At 44.4% G+C, this 24,686-nt stretch overlaps 2 protein-coding genes across 2 annotated transcripts; one reads left to right on the top strand and one right to left on the bottom strand.

Moving 5' to 3' along the window:
• The first annotated feature begins 846 nt into the window (after window positions 1–846).
• On the top strand, window positions 847–5,828 carry LOC133536024 (EKC/KEOPS complex subunit Lage3). The gene is made up of 3 exons (XM_061876200.1): window positions 847–998; window positions 4,479–4,607; window positions 4,681–5,828. The coding sequence occupies exons 1-3, from the start codon at window positions 955–957 to the stop codon at window positions 4,787–4,789; spliced, it is 282 nt and encodes a 93-aa protein (XP_061732184.1). The 5' UTR covers window positions 847–954; the 3' UTR covers window positions 4,790–5,828.
• wdr45 (WD repeat domain 45) lies at window positions 5,731–24,481 on the bottom strand. The gene is made up of 10 exons (XM_061876199.1): window positions 24,226–24,481; window positions 12,935–13,009; window positions 12,763–12,867; window positions 12,597–12,702; window positions 12,443–12,537; window positions 12,288–12,367; window positions 7,637–7,845; window positions 7,477–7,578; window positions 7,269–7,414; window positions 5,731–7,192 (listed from the first exon to the last, which is right to left on the bottom strand). The coding sequence occupies exons 1-10, from the start codon at window positions 24,272–24,274 to the stop codon at window positions 7,083–7,085; spliced, it is 1,077 nt and encodes a 358-aa protein (XP_061732183.1). The 5' UTR covers window positions 24,275–24,481; the 3' UTR covers window positions 5,731–7,082.
• Between the last annotated feature and the right edge of the window lie 205 nt (window positions 24,482–24,686).

Genomic DNA, 24,686 nt, shown 5'->3' with positions numbered 1-24,686 from the left:
TAATTATGGCTTTTTAATTTCATAAGTTCTACTTTTTATCTAATAATTACACATTTTTAATTGTGGGTTTTATCTCATAATTTCGACGTTTTTTTAAAAATCTCATAATTACATCTTACTAGTTGCATGTTTACTTTTTACAAGTCTACGGAAGCCCGTGGCCGCCGTTAAAAATACATTAACGGTAATTTTAAAAAAAAATTATCACGAGATAAGAAATTCGAAATGATGAATTAAAAAGTCGCCCTGCGATGAGGGGGCGACTTGTCCAGGGTGTACCCTGCCTTCCGCCCGATTGTAGCTGAGATAGGCGCCAGCGCCCCCCCGCGACCCCAAAAGGGATTAAGCGGTAGAAAATGGATGGATGGATGGAATTAAAAAGTCATAATTATGATGTAAAAAGCCATATTTATGAGGGGAAAAAAAAGTTCAAATCTTGAGATAAGGAATATGAATTTATAAGATAAAAAGTTATAATGATATAAAAACTCAAATTTATGGATTAAAAAGTCAAAATGATGACAGAGTGCAGCAATGCAGTTTGTCGTTGTATCTCCTAATTGCAACTTTTTTTAATCTCATATTTATAACTTTCTTATCTCATAATATCTATTTTTTAGCACATAAATATGAAATTATAGCTCCTAATTATGACTTTTTATCTGATAATTTCACATTTCTTATCTCACAATTTGAACTTTCTTTCTCACAAATATGGCTTTTTGTGTCATTATTATGACCTTGTAATTTATCATTTCGATTTTCTTATCTCGTGATAATTTTAGAAATATTACCGTTAGTGTATTTTTAAAGGCAGCCACGGGCTTCCGTAGTAAAGAGTAAACATGCAATGAGTGTGGTGCACCGCTGGGGGCAGCAGCGCGCACTGACGGCGGCAGCAGCGCGCACTTTCGACCATCATTTCTCCCAGAAGAAGAATCACAAACACCAAACATGGCGGGGCACGAAAACCACCACAAAACAGAAAATCTGGAACTGTATCCTTTCACTTCATTCCTGGACCACAATTATCCTGAGTATATTTGTTTTGTTTGAATGTCAGTTTGTGTCGTATTCTAAGCAGGTGCGTTCGTTTATAGCTGCTAAAAGCTAAAGTGACTCCATCGCATAGAAAGATAACCGCCTAAGTTGTGGATGTGCACAAGTTACTCCAGAACGCATTTGGACTAAATACAATAATACATCAAATGTTAGACTCATATAAAATCCTGAAATGACGACGTGTGTGTAAAAAGCGATAAACCGCTTTATTTAGTGGCTAATGTGGTGAAGCACTCCACTGACCACCACCAGGGGGCGTCCAAGTGGCTAAACATTGACCACTTTTGCCACACTGACTCCTGTTAAACTTATTTAGTACAAATTACACTTGTTCACATTGTTTAAAAAGCCAACATATTACGCCAACCCTGCATGATGAAATATCTATCTAAATATATTCATTTACCAATTCATGGTAAATAAATATATTTACCATTGATTTGAATATAATAGAATGGACTTAAAGGCCTACTGAAATGAGATTTTCTCATTTAAACGGGGATAGCAGGTCCATTCTTTGTGTCATACTTGATCATTTCGCAATATTGCCATATTTTTCCTGAAAGGATTTAGTAGAGAACATCGAGGATAAAGTTTGCAACTTTTGGTCGCTAATAAAAAAGCCTTGCCTGTACCGGAAGTAGCAGACGATGTGCGCGTGACGACACGGGTTGTAAGGCTCCTCACATGGTTTATAATCATAGCCTCCAGCAGCAAGAGCTATTCAGACCGAGAAAGCGACAATTTCCCCCATAATTTGAGCGGGGATTAAAGATTTGTGGATGAGGAAAGTTAGAGTGAAGCACACAAAAAAAAGCGACGGCTCCAGGCGGCGGAAGTGGGATGTAATTAGACACATTTACCAGGATAATTCTGGAAGATCCCTTATCTGCTTATTGTTTTAATAGTGTTTTAGTGAGATTGTAAAGTCATACCTGAAAGTCGGATGGCTGCGATGAACACCAGTGTCGCTGAGAGAAGCCAAGATCACAGCTGCCTTTTTGAGCTGCAGGAGGAGGTCCCATAATCCACTGAAGTCTCCGGTAAGAGCCGACTTAATATCACAATTTTCCCATCCAAAAACTTGCTGGTTGACGTGGAGAAACAGGTTCGCTTGACTGTTCTGTGTTAAAGCTTCACAACAAATAAACACCGGCTGTGTCTTGGTGCTAAAGGCAGCTGCAATCCACCGCTTTCCACCAACAGCATTCTTCTTTGACGTCTCCATTATTAATTGAACAAATTGCAAAAGATTCAGCAACGCAGATGTCCAAAATACTGTGTAATTATGCGATGAAAAGAGACGACTTTTAGCCGTATGTGGTGCTAGGCTGACATGTCCGCTCCACCCAATGACGTCACAAGCACGCGTCAACATAAGCGTCATCATTCCGCGACGTTTTCAACAGGATACCTCGCGGGAAATTTAAAATTGCAATTTAGTAAACTAAAAAGGCCGTATTGGCATGTGTTGCAATGTTAATATTTCATCATTGATATATAAACTATCAGACTGCGTGGTCGGTAGTTTCAGTAGGCCTTTAAAAAGCCAACATATTACGTCAACCCTGCATGATGACAAATATCTATCTAAATATATTTATTTACCAATTCATGGTAAATAAATATATTTACCATGAATTGATTAGAATAAGGGCTTCACGGTGGCAGAGGGGTTAGTGCGTCTGCCTCACAATACGAAGGTCCTGCAGTCCTGGGTTCAAATCCAGGCTCGGGACCTTTCTGTGTGGAGTTTGCATGTTCTCCCCGTGAATGCGTGGGTTCCCTCCGGGTACTCCGGCTTCCTCCCACTTCCAAAGACATGCACCTGGGGATAGGTTGATTGGCAACACTAAATGGTCCCTAGTGTGTGAATGTGAGTGTGAATGTTGTCTGTCTATCTGTGTTGGCCCTGCGATGAGGTGGCGACTTGTCCAAGGTGTACCCCGCCTTCCGCCCGATTGTAGCTGAGGTAGGCGCCAGCGACCCCAAAAGGGAATAAGTGGTAGAAAATGGATGGATGGGTTGGAATAGAATAGAACGGACTTTATTGTCATTATATTTTGCATGTAACGAGATTAAGGACTCCAATTTAAGGTGTGGTAGTGGGAACAAATATGGGATGAAATATGAATAGGTAATAAAAAACGAAAGTCTGAGTCCATGGTTCTCGCACAAAAAAGGGTAGAGTGCCATCTCAGGGTTGGGGAGGAGACCCTGCCCCAAGTTGAGGAGTTCAACACAAGTGAGGGAAGAGTGGATCTTGAGATCGACAGGCGGATCGGTGCGGCGTCTTCAGTAATGCGGACACTGTATTGATCCGTTGTGGTGAATAAGGAGCTGAGCCGGAAGGCAAAGCTCTCATTTTACCGGTCGATCTACGTTCCCATCCTCACCTATGGTCATAAACTTTGGGTTATGACCGAAAGGACAAGATCCCGGGTACAAGCGGCCGAAATGTGTTTTCTCCATCGGGTGGCGGGGCTCTCCCTTAGAGATAGGGTGAGAAGCTCTGCCATCCGGGAGGAACTCAAAGTAAAGCCGCTGCTCCTTCACATGGAGAGGAGCCAGATGAGGTGGTTCAGACATCTGGTCAGGATGCCACCCGAACGCCCCCCTAGGGAGGTGTTTAAGGCACATCCGACCAGCAGGAGACCACGGGGAAGACCCAGGACACGTTGGGAAGACTATGTCTCCCGGCTGGCCTGGGAAGGCCTCGGGATCCCCCGGGAGGAGCTGGACAAAGTGGCTGGGGAGAGGGAAGTCTGGGCTTCCCTGCTTAGGCTGCTGCCCCCGCGACCCGACCTCGGATAAGCGGAAGATGATGGATGGTAAAAAATAAAATAAAAATTGAAATAAACAGACTAATATCCACTAAAAATAAGCAATCCTGTGCAATATACTAAACACAAAATACTGTACAATATACAGAGCAAGACAAGAGTACCACAGTAATAAATAACAATCAGTGTCAGATGTATTTCACTTGAAGGGTAATATTGCACAGTCGGGTATTAGGGCAGGATATTGTATAGGAGTGAATTATTTATTATAAGTTAGAGTTCTAGAAGCTGTCTCTAAGCCTGTTTGTTCTGGCTCCTGATGGTAGCAGATGGAACAGGTGGAACAGGCGTGTGTGCTGTCCTTGGTGATGTTTTTTGCTCTGTTGAGGCAACGGGAGTTGTGTAAATCCTTCAGGGACGCCAGATGATTTTTTTGTACAGACTTTATGACCCTCTGACTCACCTGTTTGTCTGCTTCAGTGCAGCAACGTGGACCCCGACTTAAGCAAAACTTATTGGGGTGTTACCATGTAGTGGTCAATTGTACGGAATATGTACTTTACTGTGCAATCTACTAATAGAAGTTTGATTCAATCAATCAATCTTCAGCAGCTTTCCTTCACCTCCCCTCAGTTCTCTCGAAGTTCCCTTCCCGTCCTCACACCACGCCACCATCGCGCTGCGCTCCCTGAATCCAGACCGCGAGCCGAGGAAAGGAGGCATCAGCAAGATTCTGTCGGTGTCTGGAAGGACGTTGTCCGCGTGAGGAATCTTCGCCAACGTCATCTCCCATCAGCCAATCGCTGGCCTTGACCCGCATCTTGTCCTGTTTCAGGAGGTGGAGCGCCGACGAAGCTCGGATCCTCCGTGTGTCCGTCAACTCCTTCCTGGACAACCTGACCCTGGTGACGGAGACCATGCAGATGTTTCCCATGGACACTTGAGCCAAAGGAAGGTCGTGTCCTCCAAACTCTGCCCTCTGTGGAGGTTACTTTGTGTCATCACTACTAAAGCTTTGTTCTGACACTGAAATAATGTTTCTTTTGTTTACATTTTGTGAACCAAATTTTTTAGGCTGTAAGTCATTGAATAGAAATGTGTGAGAAAAATGTGTTTTATAATTCGGAGCACAAATATATGTTGGTTCAAACCTCACCCGATTGGCTGGTTCTGAGACAGGATTGATTGCTTCATTCTTTGTTGTCCTAAAGTGAGTTTTGAAGCAACAAATATTTTTGCAATTAATTTAAAAATAGCACTTTTTTTTAACCTCTTAAGGCCCAAGCTGTTTGTTTAAATGCTTTTTTTTATTTCTCTTTGCTATTTGGGCTTATTGGACCCTAGTGAGAATAAAAAACTAAGAATCATCTTTTGATATGATGTACTTAGTCCATAAGTACACAAACTAGTGTACTTCATGTTGAGTAACATGCTAATTCTTTATTTTTACACTTTTTTCCCCCAAATTCCATTGTATGTTATACTCTTCTGACACCACCAGATGGCAGTATAAGTCCACATAAGTGGCCATAAGACCCCAATTCAGTAGTGTACACAATTTTGGAAATAAGAGATACAAAGGTGCTGTCCACACATGTGGCCACTAAGCCTTTAGAGGTTCACACACATTTCATTCAATGAAATTGTCAGCTTCATTTGATGTGAAAAATTCAGTTTACATAATTTAAACCCCCAAAAAACGTTTTGTAATCGAGACACAAATTAACCTCCATGCACCTCCCTTTAATTTGTCCTTCCTGCTCTCTGATTTAAAAACATTGACCAATGAACTTATTTGTTTACAACAACGTCATCGCGGTTCATGTGAAAGTGAACGCGGTGACAGTAACACACCAGCAGGGGGCGAGAGACGACAAAAAATGTATAGACTGGCTCAATTTCATTTTTAATGCATGGTCAAAAGTTGATACTTGATGAGTCATCTTTATTATAGCTACATAAAGTTTGTTGTTGTACGATCTACCAACGTTTGCGTTGTGATTTGTGGACAACGGAGGCTGCATTTCGATTGGTGCACTTGTGTACCGTAGTTTCCGGACTATAAGGTGCACTTAAAATACTTTTTCCCCCTCAAAACTCTACCGTGCGCCTTATAACCCGGCGCGCCTAATGTTCGGAAAAATTCTGGTTTTGCTTACCGACCTCGAAACTATTTTATTTGGTGAAATGATAAGTGTGACCAGTAGATGGCAGTCACACATACGAGATAGTGTGGGGCGCCTAATGTACAGAATAATTCTGGTTTTGTTGACCGACCTATAAACTATTTTTTGGGGTGAAATAAGTGTGACCAATAGATGGCAGTCACACATATGAGAAAGGCTAGACTGCAATATGATGGCAGTTAACATAAGAGATACGTGTAGACTGCAATATGATGGCAGTCACACATAAGAGATACGTGTAGACTGCAATTTGATGGCAGTCACACATAAGAGATACGTGTGCACTGCACTATGATGGCAGTCACACATAAGAGATATGTGTGGACTGCAATATGATGGCAGTCACACATAAGAGATATGCGTGGACTGCAATATGATGGCAGTCACACACAAGAGATATGCGTAGACTGCAATATGATGGCAGTCACACATACGAGATGCATGTAGACTGCAATATGATGGCAGTGACACATAAGAGATACTTGTGGACTGCAATATGATGGCAATCAAACACAAGAGATATGTGTAGACTGCAATATGATGGCAGTCACACATAAGAGATACACGTGGACTGCAATATGATGGCAGTCACACATAAGAGATACACGTGGACTGCAATATGATGGCAGTCACACATAAGAGATGCGTGTAGACTGCAATATGACTCAAGCAAACTTCACCAACATGTTATATGTTCCATTGAAAATATAGAACATTACACACGACCCTCAAAAATCTATCATGACACATAATATGAATCCTTTATTGAGCTCTATAATCCGGTGCGCCTTATATATTAAACAGATTGAAAATAGACCCTTCATCGGCAGTATGCCTTTTAAACCAGTGCGCCCTATGGTCCGGAAAATACGGTACTTCCTTAAAATGCAGTACACTGTCAGTACCAGGATGTTGTACTGATGACACTCAAAATACCACCCTCACAGTGGAGCGACTCGTGGCGCCGTCAAAATTCACTCAGTCGGCACATCGAGTGTTTACTTCTCAGTCCGCCCGTTACCATGACGACCAATGACGTTCCCCGTCGGCCTCAGAAGTCGTCGTCGTCGCAAATGTCCAAATAGACGTCGAAGGCTTCCCGATTGCAGTTCCCGTCGGGCGTGAAGACGTACTTGTGGAAGGTTCCGTCCACACAAATGGCTGCCGGGCGACACAACACACGTTTCAGGTCGGGCGAAAAAAAAAAAAAAACATCGAAAAGAACAGGCGTCCTCACCGATGACAGAGTTGACGTTCTTGGACGTGTTCTTCCCGAAGGCGCAGATGCAGGCGCACTCGGCGGGCACGGTGAAGCTGGCCAGAGACCACTGACTGTCCACGTACTGACCAATCACAGGGCCCACTTTGCCCACGCGCGCCAACCTGCAGTAACACACACACACAGTCAGGTGTGGGCGAGGAGGCGGGGTCAAAGGGGGTCTTACGCAGAACGGCGGTTTAGTTTGGTGTCTTTGAGAGCGAAGATGTGGACCGTCCCTTTGTCGCTGGACGCGCACAGGAAGGAGGAGTCGTGACTGAAGTTGATGCTGCAAAATAGGAAGCGGACGTTAACGTCGGCGCCGCACGGTGACTCCGCCTCCTTACCAGTAGAGCGTGGCGGGGTCGGTGCCTCTGCGCAGCTCCACCAGCTTGTCCCTGGTGGTGGTGTCGAAGAGACGGATCAGCGTTCCTTTGCGGGAGGCGGAGGCGGCCACGCTGCCGGGCTGGTTCAGCGCCACGCAGGCGATCTCGCTCTGGTGGGCGTTGATGGTGAACGGGGCGGACGAGGTTCCGGGCTTGGTGTTGGACAAATCCTGGAGGATGAGGCGGGTCCACATTACAGGTGCATGAGATGGATCAGTGGTGCCCCAAACTGCGGCCCGTGGGCCGGGTTTTGAATGTTTTTTTAAGGGATGTCCGATAATGTCGGACCGCTGATATTATCGGCCGATAAATGTTCTAAAATGTAATATTGGAAATTATCGGTTTCAAAATTATCGGAATCGGTTTTAAAAAGTAAAATTTATGATTTTTTAAAACGCCGCTGTATACACGGACGTAGGGAGAAAAACATAGCGCCATTTAACCTTAAAGGCACTGCCTTGGTGTGCCGGCCCAATCACGTAATATCCACGACTTTTCACACACACAAGTGAATGCAAGGCATACTTGGTCAACAGCCATACAGGTCACACTGAGGGTGGCCATATAAACAACTTAAACACTGTTACAAATATGCGCCACACTGTGAACCCACACCAAACAAGATTGATAAACACATTTTGGGAGAACATCTGCACCGTAACACAATATAAACACAACAGAACAAATACCCACAATCCAATGCAGCCCTAACTCTTCCGGGCTACAATAGGGGGAGGAGTTGTGGGGGCGGGGGTGTATATTGTAGCCCGGATAGTACCGCGATACTAATGAATCATATACGGTACTAGAGATGTCCGATAATATCGGACTGCCGATATTATCTGCTGATAAATGCTTTCAAATGTAATATCGGAAGCTATCGGTATTGGTTTCAACATTATCGGTATCGATTTCAAAAAGTAAAATTTAGGACTTTTTAATACGCTGCTGTGTACATGGACGTACAGAGTGCCAATAAACTTTTAAGGCACTGCCTTTGCGTGCCGGCCCAGTCTCAAAATTACTACGGCTTTTCACACACACATGTGAATGCGATCCATACTTGGTCAACACCCATACAGGTCACAGTGAGGGTGGCCGTATAAACAACTTTAACACTGTTACAAAAATGCGCCACATTGTGAACCCACACCAAACATGAATGACAAACACATTTCTGGAGAACATCCGCACCGTAACAAAACATAAACACAACAGAACAAATACCCAGAATCCCTTGCAGCACTAACTCTTCCGGGACACTACAATATACGCCCCCCCCACCTCAACTTCTTCATGCTCTCTCAAGGAGAGCATGTCCCAAATTCCAAGCTGCTGTTTTGAGGCATGTTACAAAAAAAATAATGCACTTTGTGACTTCAATAATAAATATGGCAGTGCCATGTTGGCATTTATTTTGGAAAACCTTGTCACAGTTTAATGCATCCAGCGGGGCATCACAACAAAATCAGGCATAATAATGTGTTAATTCCACGACTGTATGTATAGGTATCGGTTGATATCGGAATCGGTAATTAAGAGTTGGACAATATGGGAAAATTTGCAAAAAAGCCATTATCGGACATCCTTAGTTTTTTTCTTTTTTTATCATTATAATTGTTTTCATCCGTCCTTTCTCGATCATCCATCAATCCATTTTCTACCGCTTGTTACTCTCGGGGTCTCCTAGCCACTCAGGCATATCATATGGTCTAAAAAATGCATTTTCCCATCGATAACGTGACGTAATCACGATCCCGCTTAGTGCCGTGTTTTTCAACCTTTTTTCAGCCAAGGCACATTTTTTGCGTGGAAAAAACGCGGAGGCACACCAGTAGAAATCATTCAAAAACGAAACTCAGTTGACAGTAAAAAGTCGTCGTTGTTGGATATGACTTTGAAGCATAACCAAGCATGCATGACTATAGCTCTTCTCTTAAAGTAGGTGTACTGTCACCACCTGTCACATCACACCCTGACTTATTTTCACTTTTTTTGCAGTTTTCCTGTGTGTAGTGTTTTATTTCTTATCTTGTGCTCCTATTTTAATGGCTTCTTCTCTAGTTTTGGTATTTTCCTGTAGCAGTTTCATGTTTTCCTTTCAGCGATATTCCTCGCATCTACTTTGTTTTAGCAATCAAGAAGATTTGAGTTGTTTTTATCCTCCTTTGTGGGGACATTGTTGATTGTCATGTCATGTTGGGATGTACATTGTGGACGCCGTCTTTGCTCCACATCAAGTCTTTGCTGTCGTCCAGCATTCTGTTTTTGTTTACTTAGTAGCCTGTTCAGTTTTAGTTTTATTCTGCATAGTCTTCCCTAAAGGCCTACTGAAAGCCACTACTAGCGACCACGCAGTCTGATAGTTTATATATCAATGATGAAATATTAACATTGCAACACATGCCAATACGGCCTTTTTAGTTTACTAAATTGTAATTTTAAATTTTGCGCGAAGGATCCTGTTGAAAACGTCGGTATGATGACGTGTGCGTGTGACGTCTCAGGTTGTATCGGGCATTTTTTTCCAGCCCGATCCCAGCTATAATTAGTCTGCTTTAATCGCATAATTACACAGTATTCTGGACATCTGTGTTGCTGAATCTTTTGCAATTTGTTCAATTAATAATGGAGACGTCAAAGAAGAAAGATGTAGGTGGGAAGCCGTGTATTGCGGCTGCCTTTAGCCACACAAACACAGCCGGTGTTTCCTTGTTTACTTTCCCGAAGGTGAAGCTTTACTATGGAACAGAGCGGTCAAGCAAACATGGTTCTCTACCACATGTCAACCGGCAGGTTTCGGTGAGTGAATTGTGGTAATAAGTCGGCTCTTATCGTAGACATGAGCGAAGCTTGCGTTGTTCCTCGTGCACTTCTCAAAGAGGCAGCTGCGTGGCTTCCCTTAGAGACACTGCCGGTCACCACACCTGTGGCCACACTCCTCCGACTTTCAGGTACGACAGTATAATCTCACTACAACACTAGTAACACAATAAGCAGATAAGGAATTTTCCAGAATTATCCTAGTAAATGTGTCTAATAACACCTGAATCGCTCCCACTGCCCTGTTTTTTTTTTTTCTAGTACTTCACTCTAACTTTCCTCATCCACAAATCTTTCCTCCTCGCTCAAATTAATGGGGAAATCGTCAGTTTTCTGTGAGAAAATCATGGTAATAAGTTGCCTCTTACCGAAGACATCAGCGGAGCTTCTGTCCTGCTGCAGCTGCGTGACTTCCCTCAGAGACTCTGGCGTCAACACACCCGTGGCCACACCCCTCCGACTTTTAGGTATTATTTAATCTCACTAAAACACTAGCAACACAATAGCAGAGAAGGGATTTTCCAGAATTACCCTAGTAAATGTGTCTAAAAACATCTGAATCGCTCCCACTGCAATCGCCTTTTTTTTTTTTTTCCTAGTCCTTCACTCTAAATTTCCTCATCCACGAATCTTTCATCCTCGCTCAAATTAATAGGAAAATTGTTGCTTTCTCGGTCCGAATCGCTCTCGCTGCTGGTGGCCATGATTGTAAACAATGTTCAGATGTGAGGAGCTCCACAACCCGTGACGTCACGCGCACATCGTCTGCTACTTCCGGTACAGGCAAGGCTTTTTTATAAGTGACCAAAAATTGCGAACTTTATCGTCGATGTTCTCTACTAAATCCTTTCAGCAAAAATATGGCAATATCGCGAAATGATTAAGTATGACACATAGAATGGACCTGCTATCCCCGTTTAAATAAGAACATCTCACTTCAGTAGGCTTTTAATTGACCAAATTGCAAAAGATTCAGCAACACAGATGTCCAGAATACTGTGTAATTATGTGATTAAAGTAGATCTGTACTGGAAGAAAAGGTCCGCTACAACCGGTGACGTCACGCGTCATCATTCCGTGACGTTTTCAACAGGATAATTTAAAATAGCAATTTAGTAAACTAAAGCGGCCGTATTGGCATGTGTTGCAATGTTAATATTTCATCATTGATATATAAACTATCAGACTGCGTGGTCGCTAGTAGTGGCTTTCAGTAGGTCTTTGAGGGGAAACTCCGGGTCAGCAATAGTTCTGACCAAATATTACAACCAGAAATGATGTGACGGCAGTCAAATTAGTGGCCTTTGTAACCCGTTTATTTACCCGCCGTATACTGCAGTCCTGGGTTCAAATCCAGGCTCGGGATCTTTCTGTGTGGAGTTTGCATGTTCTCCCCGTGAATGCGTGGGTTCCCTCCGGGTACTCCGGCTTCCTCCCACTTCCAAAGACATGCACCTGGGGATAGGTTGATTGGCAACACTAAATTGGCCCTAGTGTGTGAATGTGAGTGTGAATGTTGTCTGTCTATCTGTGATGGCCCTGCGATGATGTAGCGACTTGTCCAGGGTGTACGCCGCCTTCCGCCCGATTGTAGCTGAGATAGGCGCCAGCGCCCCCCGCGACCCCGAAAGGGAATAAGCGGCAGAAAATGGATGGATGGATGGATGGATAGTTTATTGTGATGTTTATCAGTATTGCAAGCGGCTGCAATATATATATTACAATATAGGGTTTATACGGTCCACGTTCTATGTGGAGAGGAAGGACAAAGAAGCGGCGTGGAACTCACCACCAGCTGCAGGCTCCCACATTTGTGACCTGGAAAGACGAGCAGCTGCTTGTCCAGACTGGGACACAGGTCACACAGACCTGTAGACACAGCAGTGGGCGCTTACAAAATGGCCGGCAGCCAGTCCAAGATGGCTGACGGGAGTTTTACGGAACCTTTGGGATTGTCCCGGGTGTCGAACTCAAATAGCTTGGCGGGCTGGTCCGGGAAGGTGTAGACGTAGATGCGGTTCTTCAGCACGATGACGATCCTGGGAAGAGAGTCGGTGGGCGTGGTGCGTTTGTGGCGAGCGAGCGGCGTGTGACTCACTTGTCGTGTCTCATGCGGACCGCCAAGACGGGTTTGGTGAAGGTGAACTCCAGCACCAGCTTGTCTTTGGCGTCTCGGGACTCGCGGGCGTCGTCCCAGATCAAGACTGGAAAAGACACCCGCCGTCAAAAACCTGTTGGGATCAAAGCCGCTTTGCCTCACTCGCCTGATATCTCGGAGAATTTGGGATTGACTCCGCCCCCGACCACCGCCAGCAGGTTGGATCGGTGCAGCATGGAGCACAGCGCCACGCTCCCCACCTGCTCGTGATCTGCACGCAGTGGGACACAAGGCGGCGTTACAGGTGGCGCCCGTTGGGACGCCGGCAAGACGCTCACCTAGGTGACCTTTCTCCATCAGAGGCTCCACGTTGTAGATCCTCACGCCGGACTCCATGGAGCAGCAGAAGCAACCTGACATGGACACATGGAGGGATACTGATGAAGCACACTAGTTGCCAGCTAGCAATTAACACCCTAGTTGTTAGCTAGCGATTAGTGCCCGAGTTGTCAGCTAGTGATTAGCACACTAGTTGTTAGCTAGCGATTAGCACACTAGTTGCCAGATAGCAATTAACACCCTAGTTGTTAGCAAGCAATTAGTGCCCGAGTTGTTAGCTAGCGATTAGTGCCCAGGTTGTCAGCTGGTGATTAGCACACTAGTTGCCAGCTAGCAATTAACACCCTATTTGTTAGCTAGCAATTAGTACCCGAGTTGTCAGCTAGTGATTAACCCACTAGTTGCCAGCTAGCAATTAACACCCTAGTTGTTAGCTAGCAATTAACACCCTAGTTGTTAGCTAGCGATTAGTGCCCAAGTTGTCAGCTAGTGATTAGCACACTAGTTGCCAGCTAGCAATTAACACCCTAGTTGTTAGCTAGTGATTAGCACACTAGTTGCCAGCTAGCAATTAACACCCTAGTTGTTAGCTAGCGATTAGTGCCCGAGTTGTCAGCTAGTGATTAGCACACTAGTTGCCAGCTAGCAATTAACACCCTAGTTGTTAGCTAGCGATTAGTGCCCGAGTTGTCAGCTAGTGCTTAGCACACTAGTTGCCAGCTAACAATTAACACCCCAGTTGTTAGCTAACAATTAGCACACTAGTTGCCAGCTAGTGATTAGCACACTAGTTGCCAGCTAGCAATTAACACCCTAGTTGTTAGCTAGCGATTAGCAAACTAGTTGCCAGCTAGCAATTAACACCCTAGTTGTTAGCTAGCGATTAGCACACTGGTTACCAGCTAGCAATTAACACTCCAGTTGTTAGTTAGCGATTAGCATACTGGTTGCAAGCTAGTGATCAGCACACTAGTTGCCAGCTAGCAATTAACACCCTAGTTGTTAGCTAGCGATTAGCACACTAGTTGCCAGCTAGCAATTAACACCCCAGTTGTTAGCTAGCGATTAGCACACTAGTTGCCAGCTTGTGATTAGCACACTAGTTGCCAGCTAGCAATTAACACCCCAGTTGTTAGCTAGCGATTAGCACACCAGTTGCCAGCTAGTGATTAGCACACTAGTTGCCAGCTAGCAATTAACACCCTAGTTGTTAGCTAGCGATTAGCACACTAGTTGCCAGCTATCAATTAACACCCTAGTTGTTAGCTAGCGATTAGCACACTAGTTGCCAGCTAGCAATTAACACCCCAGTTGTTAGCTAGCGATTAGCACACCAGTTGCCAGCTAGTGATTAGCACACTAGTTGCCAGCTAGCAATTAACACCCTAGTTGTTAGCTAGCGATTAGCACACTAGTTGCCAGCTATCAATTAACACCCTAGTTGTTAGCTAGCGATTAGTGCCCAAGTTGTCAGCTAGTGATTAGCACACTAGTTGTCAGCTAGCAATTAACACCTTAGTTGTTAGCTTGCAATTAGTGACCTAGTTTTCAGATAGCGAACAGCACATTGGTTGTTAGCTAGTGATTAGCACACTAGTTGCCAGCTAGCAATTAACACCCTAGTTGTTAGCTAGCAATTAGTGCCCAAGTTGTCAGCTAGTGATTAGCACACTAGTTGCCAGCTAGCAATTAACATCCTAGTTGTTAGCTAGTAATTAACACCCTAGTTGCCAGCTAGCAATTAACACCCTAGTTGTTAGCTAGCGATTAGCGCCCGAGTTGCCAGATAGCAATTAACACCCTAGTTGTTAGCAAGCAATTAGTGCCCGAGTTGTCAGCTAGTAATTAGCACACTAGCTGCCAGCTAGCAATTAACACCCTAGTTGTTAGCTAGCGATTAGTGCCCAAGTTGTCAGCTAGTGATTAGCACACTAGTTGTCAGCTAGCAATTAACACCTTAGTTGTTAGGTAGCAATTAGTGCCCGAGTTGTCAGCTAGTGATTAGCACACCAGTTGCCAGCTAGCAATTAACACCCTAGTTGTTAGCTAGCGATTAGCACACCAGTTGCCAGCTAGCAATTAACACCCTAGTTGTTAGCTAGTGATTAGTGCCCAAGTTGTCAGCTAGTGCTTAGCACACTAGTTGCCAGCTAGCAATTAACACCCTAGTTGTTAGCTTGCAATTAGTGACCTAGTTTTCAGATAGCGAACAGCCCATTGGTTGTCAGCTAGTGATTAGCACACTAGTTGCCAGCTAGCAATTAACACCCTAGTTGTTAGCTAGCAATTAGTGCCCAAGTTGTCAGCTAGTGATTAGCACACTAGTTGCCAGCTAGCAATTAACATCCTAGTTGTTAGCTAGTAATTAACACCCTAGTTGCCAGCTAGCAATTAACACCCTAGTTGTTAGCTAGCGATTAGCGCCCGAGTTGCCAGCTAGCAATTAACACCCTAGTTGTTAGCAAGCAATTAGTGCCCGAGTTGTCAGCTAGTGATTAGCACACTAGCTGCCAGCTAGCAATTAACACCCTAGTTGTTAGCTAGCGATTAGTGCCCAAGTTGTCAGCTAGTGATTAGCACACTAGTTGTCAGCTAGCAATTAACACCTTAGTTGTTAGGTAGCATTTAGTGCCCGAGTTGTCAGCTACTGATTAGCACACCAGTTGCCAGCTAGCAATTAATACCCTAGTTGTTAGCTAGCGATTAGCACACCAGTTGCCAGCTAGCAATTAACACCCTAGTTGTTAGCTAGCGATTAGCACACCAGTTGCCAGCTAGCAATTAACACCCTAGTTGTTAGCTAGCGATTAGTGCCCAAGTTGTCAGCTAGTGCTTAGCACACTAGTTGCCAGCTAGCAATTAACACCCTAGTTGTTAGCTTGCAATTAGTGACCTAGTTTTCAGATAGCGAATAGCACATTGGTTGTCAGCTAGTGATTAGCACACTAGTTGCCAGCTAGCAATTAACACCCTAGTTAGCTAGCGATTAAAGGCCTACTGAAAGCCACTACTAGCGACCACGCAGTCTGATAGTTTATATATCAATGATGAAATATTAACATTGCAACACATGCCAATACGGCCGCTTTAGTTTACACTATTGCAATTTTAAATTTCCCGCGAAGTGTCGTGTTGAAAAGGTCGCGGTATGATGACGCCTGCGTTTGATATCACCGGTTGTAGCGGACATTATTTTCCAGCCTGATCCAAGCTATAAGTAGTCTGCTTTAATCACATAATTACACAGTATTCTGGACATCTGTGTTGCTGAATCTTTTGCAATTTGTTCAATTAATAATGGAGACGTCAAAGAAGAAAGATGTAGGTGGGAAGCTTTTAGCCTTTAGCCACAAAAACAAAGCCGGTGTTTCCTTGTTTTAAATTCCCGAAGATGAAACTTTACTATGGATCAGAGCGGTCAAGCGAACATGGACCCCGACTACATGTCGACCGGCAGTTTTCTGTGAGAAAATTATGGTAATAAGTCGCCTCTTACCGAAGACATCAGCGGAGCTTCTGTCCTGCTGCAGCTGCGTGACTTCCCTCAGAGACTCTGGCGTTTAATCTCACTAAAACACTAGCAACACAATAGCAGATAAGGGATTTTCCAGAATTACCCTAGTAAATGTGTCTAAAAACATCTGAATCGCTCCCACTGCAATCGCCTTTTTTTTTTTTCCTAGTCCTTCACTCTAAATTTCCTCATCCACGAATCTTTCATCCTCGCTCAAATTAATGGGGAAATTGTCGCTTTCTCGGTCCGAATAGCTCTAGCTGCTGGCGGCTATGATTGTAAACAATGTTCAGATGTGAGGAGCTCCACAACCCGTGACGTCACGCACACATCGTCTGCTACTTCCGGTACAGGGAAGGCTTTTCTATTAGCGACCAAAAGTTGCGACCTTTATCGTGGATGTTCTCTACTAAATCCTTTCAGCAAAAATATGGCAATATCGCGAAATGATCAAGTATGACACATAGAATGGACCTGCTATCCCCGTTTAAATAAGAACATCTCATTTCAGTAGGCCTTTAATGCCCGAGTAGTCATCTAGTGATTAGCACATTAGTTGCAATTAGCGGCCCAATACTGCTATGGGGACATATAGTTAGTATTCCACAATAACAAGGTGCCTTTAGGACCAGTTTAATATCAGCTAGTGATTAATTTCATACATGAAACACAAAAAGAGGATGCCTGCTACTTCTCTCCATCGGTTTGGGAGTCTTTGACTTTGAGAACTTTAGAAACCCATCCATTTTCTACCGCTTGTCCTTCCAGGTTCCCTTGTACTTTCAAGCAAACATACTGGGTTGCATTCAGCTTTAGTGACGACGAGGGTCTGGCAACTCACTCTGGTCCTTACATTCAAGCAAACATGCTGGGTTACATTTATCTTTAGTGACGATGAACGTCTGGCAACTCACTCTGGTCCTTACATTCAAGCAAACATGCTGGGTTGCATTCAGCTTTAGTGACGACGAGGGTCTGGCAACTCACTCTGGTCCTTACTTTCAAGCAAACATGCTGGGTTGCATTCATCTTTAGTGACGATGAACGTCTGGCAACTCACTCTGGTCCTTACATTCAAGCAAACATGCTGGGTTACATTCAGTTTTAGTGACGACGAGCGTCTGGCAACTCACTCTGGTCCTTACATTCAAGCAAACATGCTGGGTTACATTCAGTTTTAGTGACGATGAGCGTCTGGCAACTCACTCTGGTCCTTACATTCAAGCAAACATGCTGGGTTACATTCAGTTTTAGTGACGATGAACGTCTGGCAACTCACTCTGGTCCTTACATTCAAGCAAACATGCTGGGTTACATTTATCTTTAGTGACGATGAACGTCTGGCAACTCACTCTGGTCCTTACATTCAAGCAAACATGCCGGGTTACATTCAGTTTTAGTGACAATGAGCGTCTGGCAACTCACTCTGGTCCTTACATTCAAGCAAACATGCTGGGTTACATTCAGTTTTAGTGACGACGAGCGTCTGGCAACTCACTCTGGTCCTTACATTCAAGCAAACATGCCGGGTTACATTCAGTTTTAGTGACGATGAGCGTCTGGCAACTCACTCTGGTCCTTACATTCAAGCAAACATGCTGGGTTACATTCAGTTTTAGTGACGATGAGCGTCTGGCAACTCACTCTGGTCCTTACATTCAAGCAAACATGCCGGGTTACATTCAGTTTTAGTGACGACGAGCGTCTGGCAACTCACTCTGGTCCTTACATTCAAGCAAACATGCCGGGTTACATTCAGTTTTAGTGATGACGAGCGTCTGGCAACTCACTCTGGTCCTTACATTCAAGCAAACATGCCGGGTTACATTCAGTTTTAGTGACGATGAGCGTCTGGCAACTCACTCTGGTCCTTACATTCAAGCAAACATGCCGGGTTACATTCAGTTTTAGTGACGATGAGCGTCTGGCAACTCACTCTGGTCCTTACATTCAAGCAAACATGCTGGGTTGCATTCAGCTTTAGTGACGATGAACGTCTGGCAACTCACTCTGGTGCTTACATTCAAGCAAACATGCAGGGTTACATTCAGTTTTAGTGACGATGAGCGTCTGGCAACTCACTCTGGTCCTTACATTCAAGCAAACATGCTGGGTTACATTCAGTTTTAGTGACGATGAGCGTCTGGCAACTCACTCTGGTCCTTACATTCAAGCAAACATGCTGGGTTACATTCAGTTTTAGTGACGACGAGCGTCTGGCAACTCACTCTGGTCCTTACTTTCAAGCAAACATGCTGGGTTACATTTATCTTTAGTGACGACGAACGTCTGGCAACTCACTCTGGTCCTTACATTCAAGCAAACATGCTGGGTTACATTCATTTTTAGTGACGATGAACGTCTGGCAACTCACTCTGGTCCTTACATTCAAGCAAACATGCTGGGTTACATTCAGTTTTAGTGACGACGAGCGTCTGGCAACTCACTCTGGTCCTTACATTCAAGCAAACATGCTGGATTACATTCAGCTTTAGTGACGACGAGCGTCTGGCAACTCACTCTGGTCCTTACATTCAAGCAAACATGCTGGGTTACATTCAGTTTTAGTGACGACGAGCGTCTGGCAACTCACTCTGGTCCTTACATTCAAGCAAACATGCTGGATTACATTCAGTTTTAGTGACGACGAGCGTCTGGCAACTCACTCTGGTCCTTACTTTCAAGCAAACATGCTGGGTTACATTTATCTTTAGTGACGATGAACGTCTGGCAACTCACTCTGGTCCTTACATTCAAGCAAACATGCTGGGTTACATTCAGTTTTAGTGACGATGAGCGTCTGGCAACTCACTCTGGTCCTTACATTCAAGCAAACATGCCGGGTTACATTCAGTTTTAGTGACGATGAGCGTCTGGCAACTCACTCTGGTCCTTACATTCAAGCAAACATGCTGGGTTGCATTCAGCTTTAGTGACGATGAACGTCTGGCAACTCACTCTGGTGCTTACATTCAAGCAAACATGCAGGGTTACATTCAGTTTTAGTGACGATGAGCGTCTGGCAACTCACTCTGGTCCTTACATTCAAGCAAACATGCTGGGTTACATTCAGTTTTAGTGACGATGAGCGTCTGGCAACTCACTCTGGTCCTTACATTCAAGCAAACATGCTGGGTTACATTCAGTTTTAGTGACGACGAGCGTCTGGCAACTCACTCTGGTCCTTACTTTCAAGCAAACATGCTGGGTTACATTTATCTTTAGTGACGACGAACGTCTGGCAACTCACTCTGGTCCTTACATTCAAGCAAACATGCTGGGTTACATTCATTTTTAGTGACGATGAACGTCTGGCAACTCACTCTGGTCCTTACATTCAAGCAAACATGCTGGGTTACATTCAGTTTTAGTGACGACGAGCGTCTGGCAACTCACTCTGGTCCTTACATTCAAGCAAACATGCTGGATTACATTCAGCTTTAGTGACGACGAGCGTCTGGCAACTCACTCTGGTCCTTACATTCAAGCAAACATGCTGGGTTACATTCAGTTTTAGTGACGACGAGCGTCTGGCAACTCACTCTGGTCCTTACATTCAAGCAAACATGCTGGATTACATTCAGTTTTAGTGACGACGAGCGTCTGGCAACTCACTCTGGTCCTTACTTTCAAGCAAACATGCTGGGTTACATTTATCTTTAGTGACGATGAACGTCTGGCAACTCACTCTGGTCCTTACATTCAAGCAAACATGCTGGGTTACATTCAGTTTTAGTGACGACGAGCGTCTGGCAACTCACTCTGGTCCTTACATTCAAGCAAACATGCTGGGTTACATTCAGTTTTAGTGATGATGAGCGTCTGGCAACTCACTCTGGTCCTTACATTCAAGCAAACATGCTGGGTTACATTCAGTTTTAGTGACGATGAGCGTCTGGCAACTCACTCTGGTCCTTACATTCAAGCAAACATGCTGGGTTACATTCAGTTTTAGTGACGATGAGCGTCTGGCAACTCACTCTGGTCCTTACATTCAAGCAAACATGCTGGGTTACATTCAGTTTTAGTGACGATGAGCGTCTGGCAACTCACTCTGGTCCTTACATTCAAGCAAACATGCCGGGTTACATTCATCTTTAGTGACGACCAGCGTCTGGCAACTCACTCTGGTCCTTACATTCAAGCAAACATGCTGGGTTGCATTCAGCTTTAGTGACGATGAACGTCTGGCAACTCACTCTGGTGCTTACATTCAAGCAAACATGCTGGGTTACATTCAGTTTTAGTGACGATGAGCGTCTGGCAACTCACTCTGGTCCTTACATTCAAGCAAACATGCTGGGTTACATTCAGCTTTAGTGACGACGAGCGTCTGGCAACTCACTCTGGTCCTTACATTCAAGCAAACATGCTGGATTACATTCAGCTTTAGTGACGACGAGCGTCTGGCAACTCACTCTGGTCCTTACATTCAAGCAAACATGCTGGATTACATTCAGCTTTAGTGACGACGAGCGTCTGGCAACTCACTCTGGTCCTTACATTCAAGCAAACATGCTGGGTTACATTCAGTTTTAGTGACGATGAGCATCTGGCAACTCACTCTGGTCCTTACATTCAAGCAAACATGCTGGGTTACATTCAGTTTTAGTGACAATGAGCGTCTGGCAACTCACTCTGGTCCTTACATTCAAGCAAACATGCTGGGTTACATTCAGTTTTAGTGACGATGAGCGTCTGGCAACTCACTCTGGTCCTTACTTTCAAGCAAACATGCCGGGTTACATTCAGTTTTAGTGACGATGAGCGTCTGGCAACTCACTCTGGTCCTTACATTCAAGCAAACATGCTGGGTTACATTCAGTTTTAGTGACGACGAGCGTCTGGCAACTCACTCTGGTCCTTACATTCAAGCAAACATGCTGGGTTACATTCAGTTTTAGTGACGATGAGCGTCTGGCAACTCACTCTGGTCCTTACTTTCAAGCAAACATGCCGGGTTACATTCAGTTTTAGTGACGATGAGCGTCTGGCAACTCACTCTGGTGCTTACATTCAAGCAAACATGCAGGGTTACATTCAGTTTTAGTGACGATGAGCGTCTGGCAACTCACTCTGGTCCTTACATTCAAGCAAACATGCTGGGTTACATTCAGTTTTAGTGACGATGAGCGTCTGGCAACTCACTCTGGTCCTTACATTCAAGCAAACATGCTGGGTTACATTCATCTTTAGTGACGATGAGCGTCTGGCAACTCACTCTGGTCCTTACATTCAAGCAATCATGCTGGGTTACATTCAGTTTTAGTGACGATGAGCGTCTGGCAACTCACTCTGGTCCTTACATTCAAGCAAACATGCTGGGTTACATTCATCTTTAGTGACGATGAGCGTCTGGCAACTCACTCTGGTCCTTACATTCAAGCAAACATGCTGGGTTACATTCAGTTTTAGTGACGATGAGCGTCTGGCAACTCACTCTGGTCCTTACATTCAAGCAAACATGCTGGGTTACATTCAGTTTTAGTGACGATGAGTGTCTGGCAACTCACTCTGGTCCTTACATTCAAGCAAACATGCTGGGTTACATTCATCTTTAGTGACGATGAGCGTCTGGCAACTCACTCTGGTCCTTACATTCAAGCAAACATGCTGGGTTACATTCATCTTTAGTGACGATGAGCGTCTGGCAACTCACTCTGGTCCTTACATTCAAGCAAACATGCTGGGTTACATTCATCTTTAGTGACGATGAGCGTCTGGCAACTCACTCTGGTCCTTACATTCAAGCAAACATGCTGGGTTACATTCAGTTTTAGTGACGATGAGCGTCTGGCAACTCACTCTGGTCCTTACATTCAAGCAAACATGCTGGGTTACATTCAGTTTTAGTGACGATGAGCGTCTGGCAACTCACTCTGGTCCTTACATTCAAGCAATCATGCTGGGTTACATTCAGTTTTAGTGACGATGAGCGTCTGGCAACTCACTCTGGTCCTTACATTCAAGCAAACATGCTGGGTTACATTCAGTTTTAGTGACGATGAGCGTCTGGCAACTCACTCTGGTCCTTACATTCAAGCAAACATGCTGGGTTACATTCAGTTTTAGTGACGATGAGCGTCTGGCAACTCACTCTGGTCCTTACATTCAAGCAAACATGCTGGGTTACATTCAGTTTTAGTGACGATGAGCGTCTGGCAACTCACTCTGGTCCTTACATTCAAGCAAACATGCTGGGTTACATTCAGTTTTAGTGACGATGAGCGTCTGGCAACTCACTCTGGTCCTTACATTCAAGCAAACATGCTGGGTTACATTCAGTTTTAGTGATGATGAGCGTCTGGCAACTCACTCTGGTCCTTACATTCAAGCAAGCATGCTGGGTTACATTCAGTTTTAGTGACGACGAGCGTCTGGCAACTCACTCTGGTCCTTACATTCAAGCAAACATGCTGGGTTACATTCAGTTTTAGTGACGATGAGCGTCTGGCAACTCACTCTGGTCCTTACTTTCAAGCAAACATGCCGGGTTACATTCAGTTTTAGTGACGATGAGCGTCTGGCAACTCACTCTGGTCCTTACATTCAAGCAAACATGCTGGGTTACATTCAGTTTTAGTGACGATGAGCATCTGGCAACTCACTCTGGTCCTTACATTCAAGCAAACATGCTGGGTTACATTCAGCTTTAGTGACGATGAGCGTCTGGCAACTCACTCTGGTCCTTACTTTCAAGCAAACATGCCGGGTTACATTCAGTTTTAGTGACGATGAGCGTCTGGCAACTCACTCTGGTCCTTACATTCAAGCAAACATGCTGGGTTACATTCAGTTTTAGTGACGATGAGCGTCTGGCAACTCACTCTGGTGTTTACTTTCAAGCAAACATGCCGGGTTACATTCAGTTTTAGTGACGACGAGCGTCTGGCAACTCACTCTGGTCCTTACATTCAAGCAAACATGCTGGGTTACATTTATCTTTAGTGACGATGAGTGTCTGGCAACTCACTCTGGTCCTTACATTCAAGCAAACATGCCGGGTTACATTCATCTTTAGTGACGATGAGTGTCTGGCAACTCACTCTGGTCCTTACATTCAAGCAAACATGCTGGGTTACATTCATCTTTAGTGACGATGAGTGTCTGGCAACTCACTCTGGTCCTTACATTCAAGCAAACATGCCGGGTTACATTCATCTTTAGTGACGATGAGTGTCTGGCAACTCACTCTGGTCCTTACATTCAAGCAAACATGCTGGGTTACATTCAGTTTTAGTGACGATGAGCGTCTGGCAACTCACTCTGGTCCTTACATTAAAACAAACAAACTGGGTTACATTCAGTTTTAGTGACGATGAGCGTCTGGCAACTCACTCTGGTCCTTACATTCAAGCAATCATGCTGGGTTACATTCATCTTTAGTGACGATGAGCGTCTGGCAACTCACTCTGGTCCTTACATTCAAGCAAACATGCTGGGTTACATTCAGCTTTAGTGACGATGAGCGTCTGGCAACTCACTCTGGTCCTTACTTTCAAGCAAACATGCCGGGTTACATTCAGTTTTAGTGACGATGAGCGTCTGGCAACTCACTCTGGTCCTTACATTAAAACAAACAAACTGGGTTACATTCAGCTTTAGTGACGACCAGCGTCTGGCAACTCACTCTGGTCCTTACATTCAAGCAAACATGCTGGGTTGCATTCAGCTTTAGTGACGATGAGCGTCTGGCAACTCACTCTGGTCCTTACATTCAAGCAAACATGCTGGGTTACATTCATCTTTAGTGACGATGAGCGTCTGGCAACTCACTCTGGTCCTGGTTGAAGTGCAGACTGTTGACGCCTCGCTGCTGGGCCATGTCTGCTTCCAAGCTTCTAGAAATCCTTTTGACGTCGAACTTGTTCGCTGTGACAGTTGAAAATAGATTAAGGGCTCGAAAGACGGCCTTTGTTGGTATCGAAGTGAAGACCAGCAGCGAAAGCAACAAAGATGTTGCAACTCGACGCGTTGTTTTGTTTATGCGAGGTGACGTCACAGTACTTCCGGTTCACTTCTGTTTCCGGTTAATTTTGCGAAAAAAATAAAATAAAAATACAAATAAAAAGTTTTCTCGTTTTTAATACTATCATGATTACGTATTAAATTGATAAAAATTTATATGTCTAGTACGACCATTAGGCCACCAACTTTGATACATTTGCGTTTTTGTACTGAATTTCCAATATGGTTTATCTAACGATACATTTTAAAAACACATGACAATAGCCAAT

Source organism: Nerophis ophidion, linkage group LG17 (assembly GCF_033978795.1).
Source record: "Nerophis ophidion isolate RoL-2023_Sa linkage group LG17, RoL_Noph_v1.0, whole genome shotgun sequence".
NCBI classification, from domain to species: Eukaryota; Metazoa; Chordata; class Actinopteri; order Syngnathiformes; family Syngnathidae; genus Nerophis; species Nerophis ophidion.
Note: the sequence above shows the minus strand (reverse complement) of the source record. Positions and strands in the feature narration are given on the sequence as shown.

Bases quoted from the DNA above. Each gene is read 5' to 3' on its own strand.
- LOC133536024 (XM_061876200.1), top strand. From the start codon at position 955: ATGGCGGGGCACGAAAACCACCACAAAACAGAAAATCTGGAACT. The intron at 999-4,478 runs GTATCCTTTCAC...ACCTCCCCTCAG, and splicing joins AAAACAGAAAATCTGGAACT to TTCTCTCGAAGTTCCCTTCC. The intron at 4,608-4,680 runs GTGAGGAATCTT...GTCCTGTTTCAG, and splicing joins TCTGGAAGGACGTTGTCCGC to GAGGTGGAGCGCCGACGAAG.
- wdr45 (XM_061876199.1), bottom strand. From the start codon at position 24,274: ATGGCCCAGCAGCGAGGCGTCAACAGTCTGCACTTCAACCAGGACCAG. The intron at 7,579-7,636 runs GTAAGGAGGCGG...CCTATTTTGCAG, and splicing joins GACCCCGCCACGCTCTACTG to CATCAACTTCAGTCACGACT. The intron at 7,193-7,268 runs GTGAGGACGCCT...GTCGCCCGGCAG, and splicing joins GAACGTCAACTCTGTCATCG to CCATTTGTGTGGACGGAACC.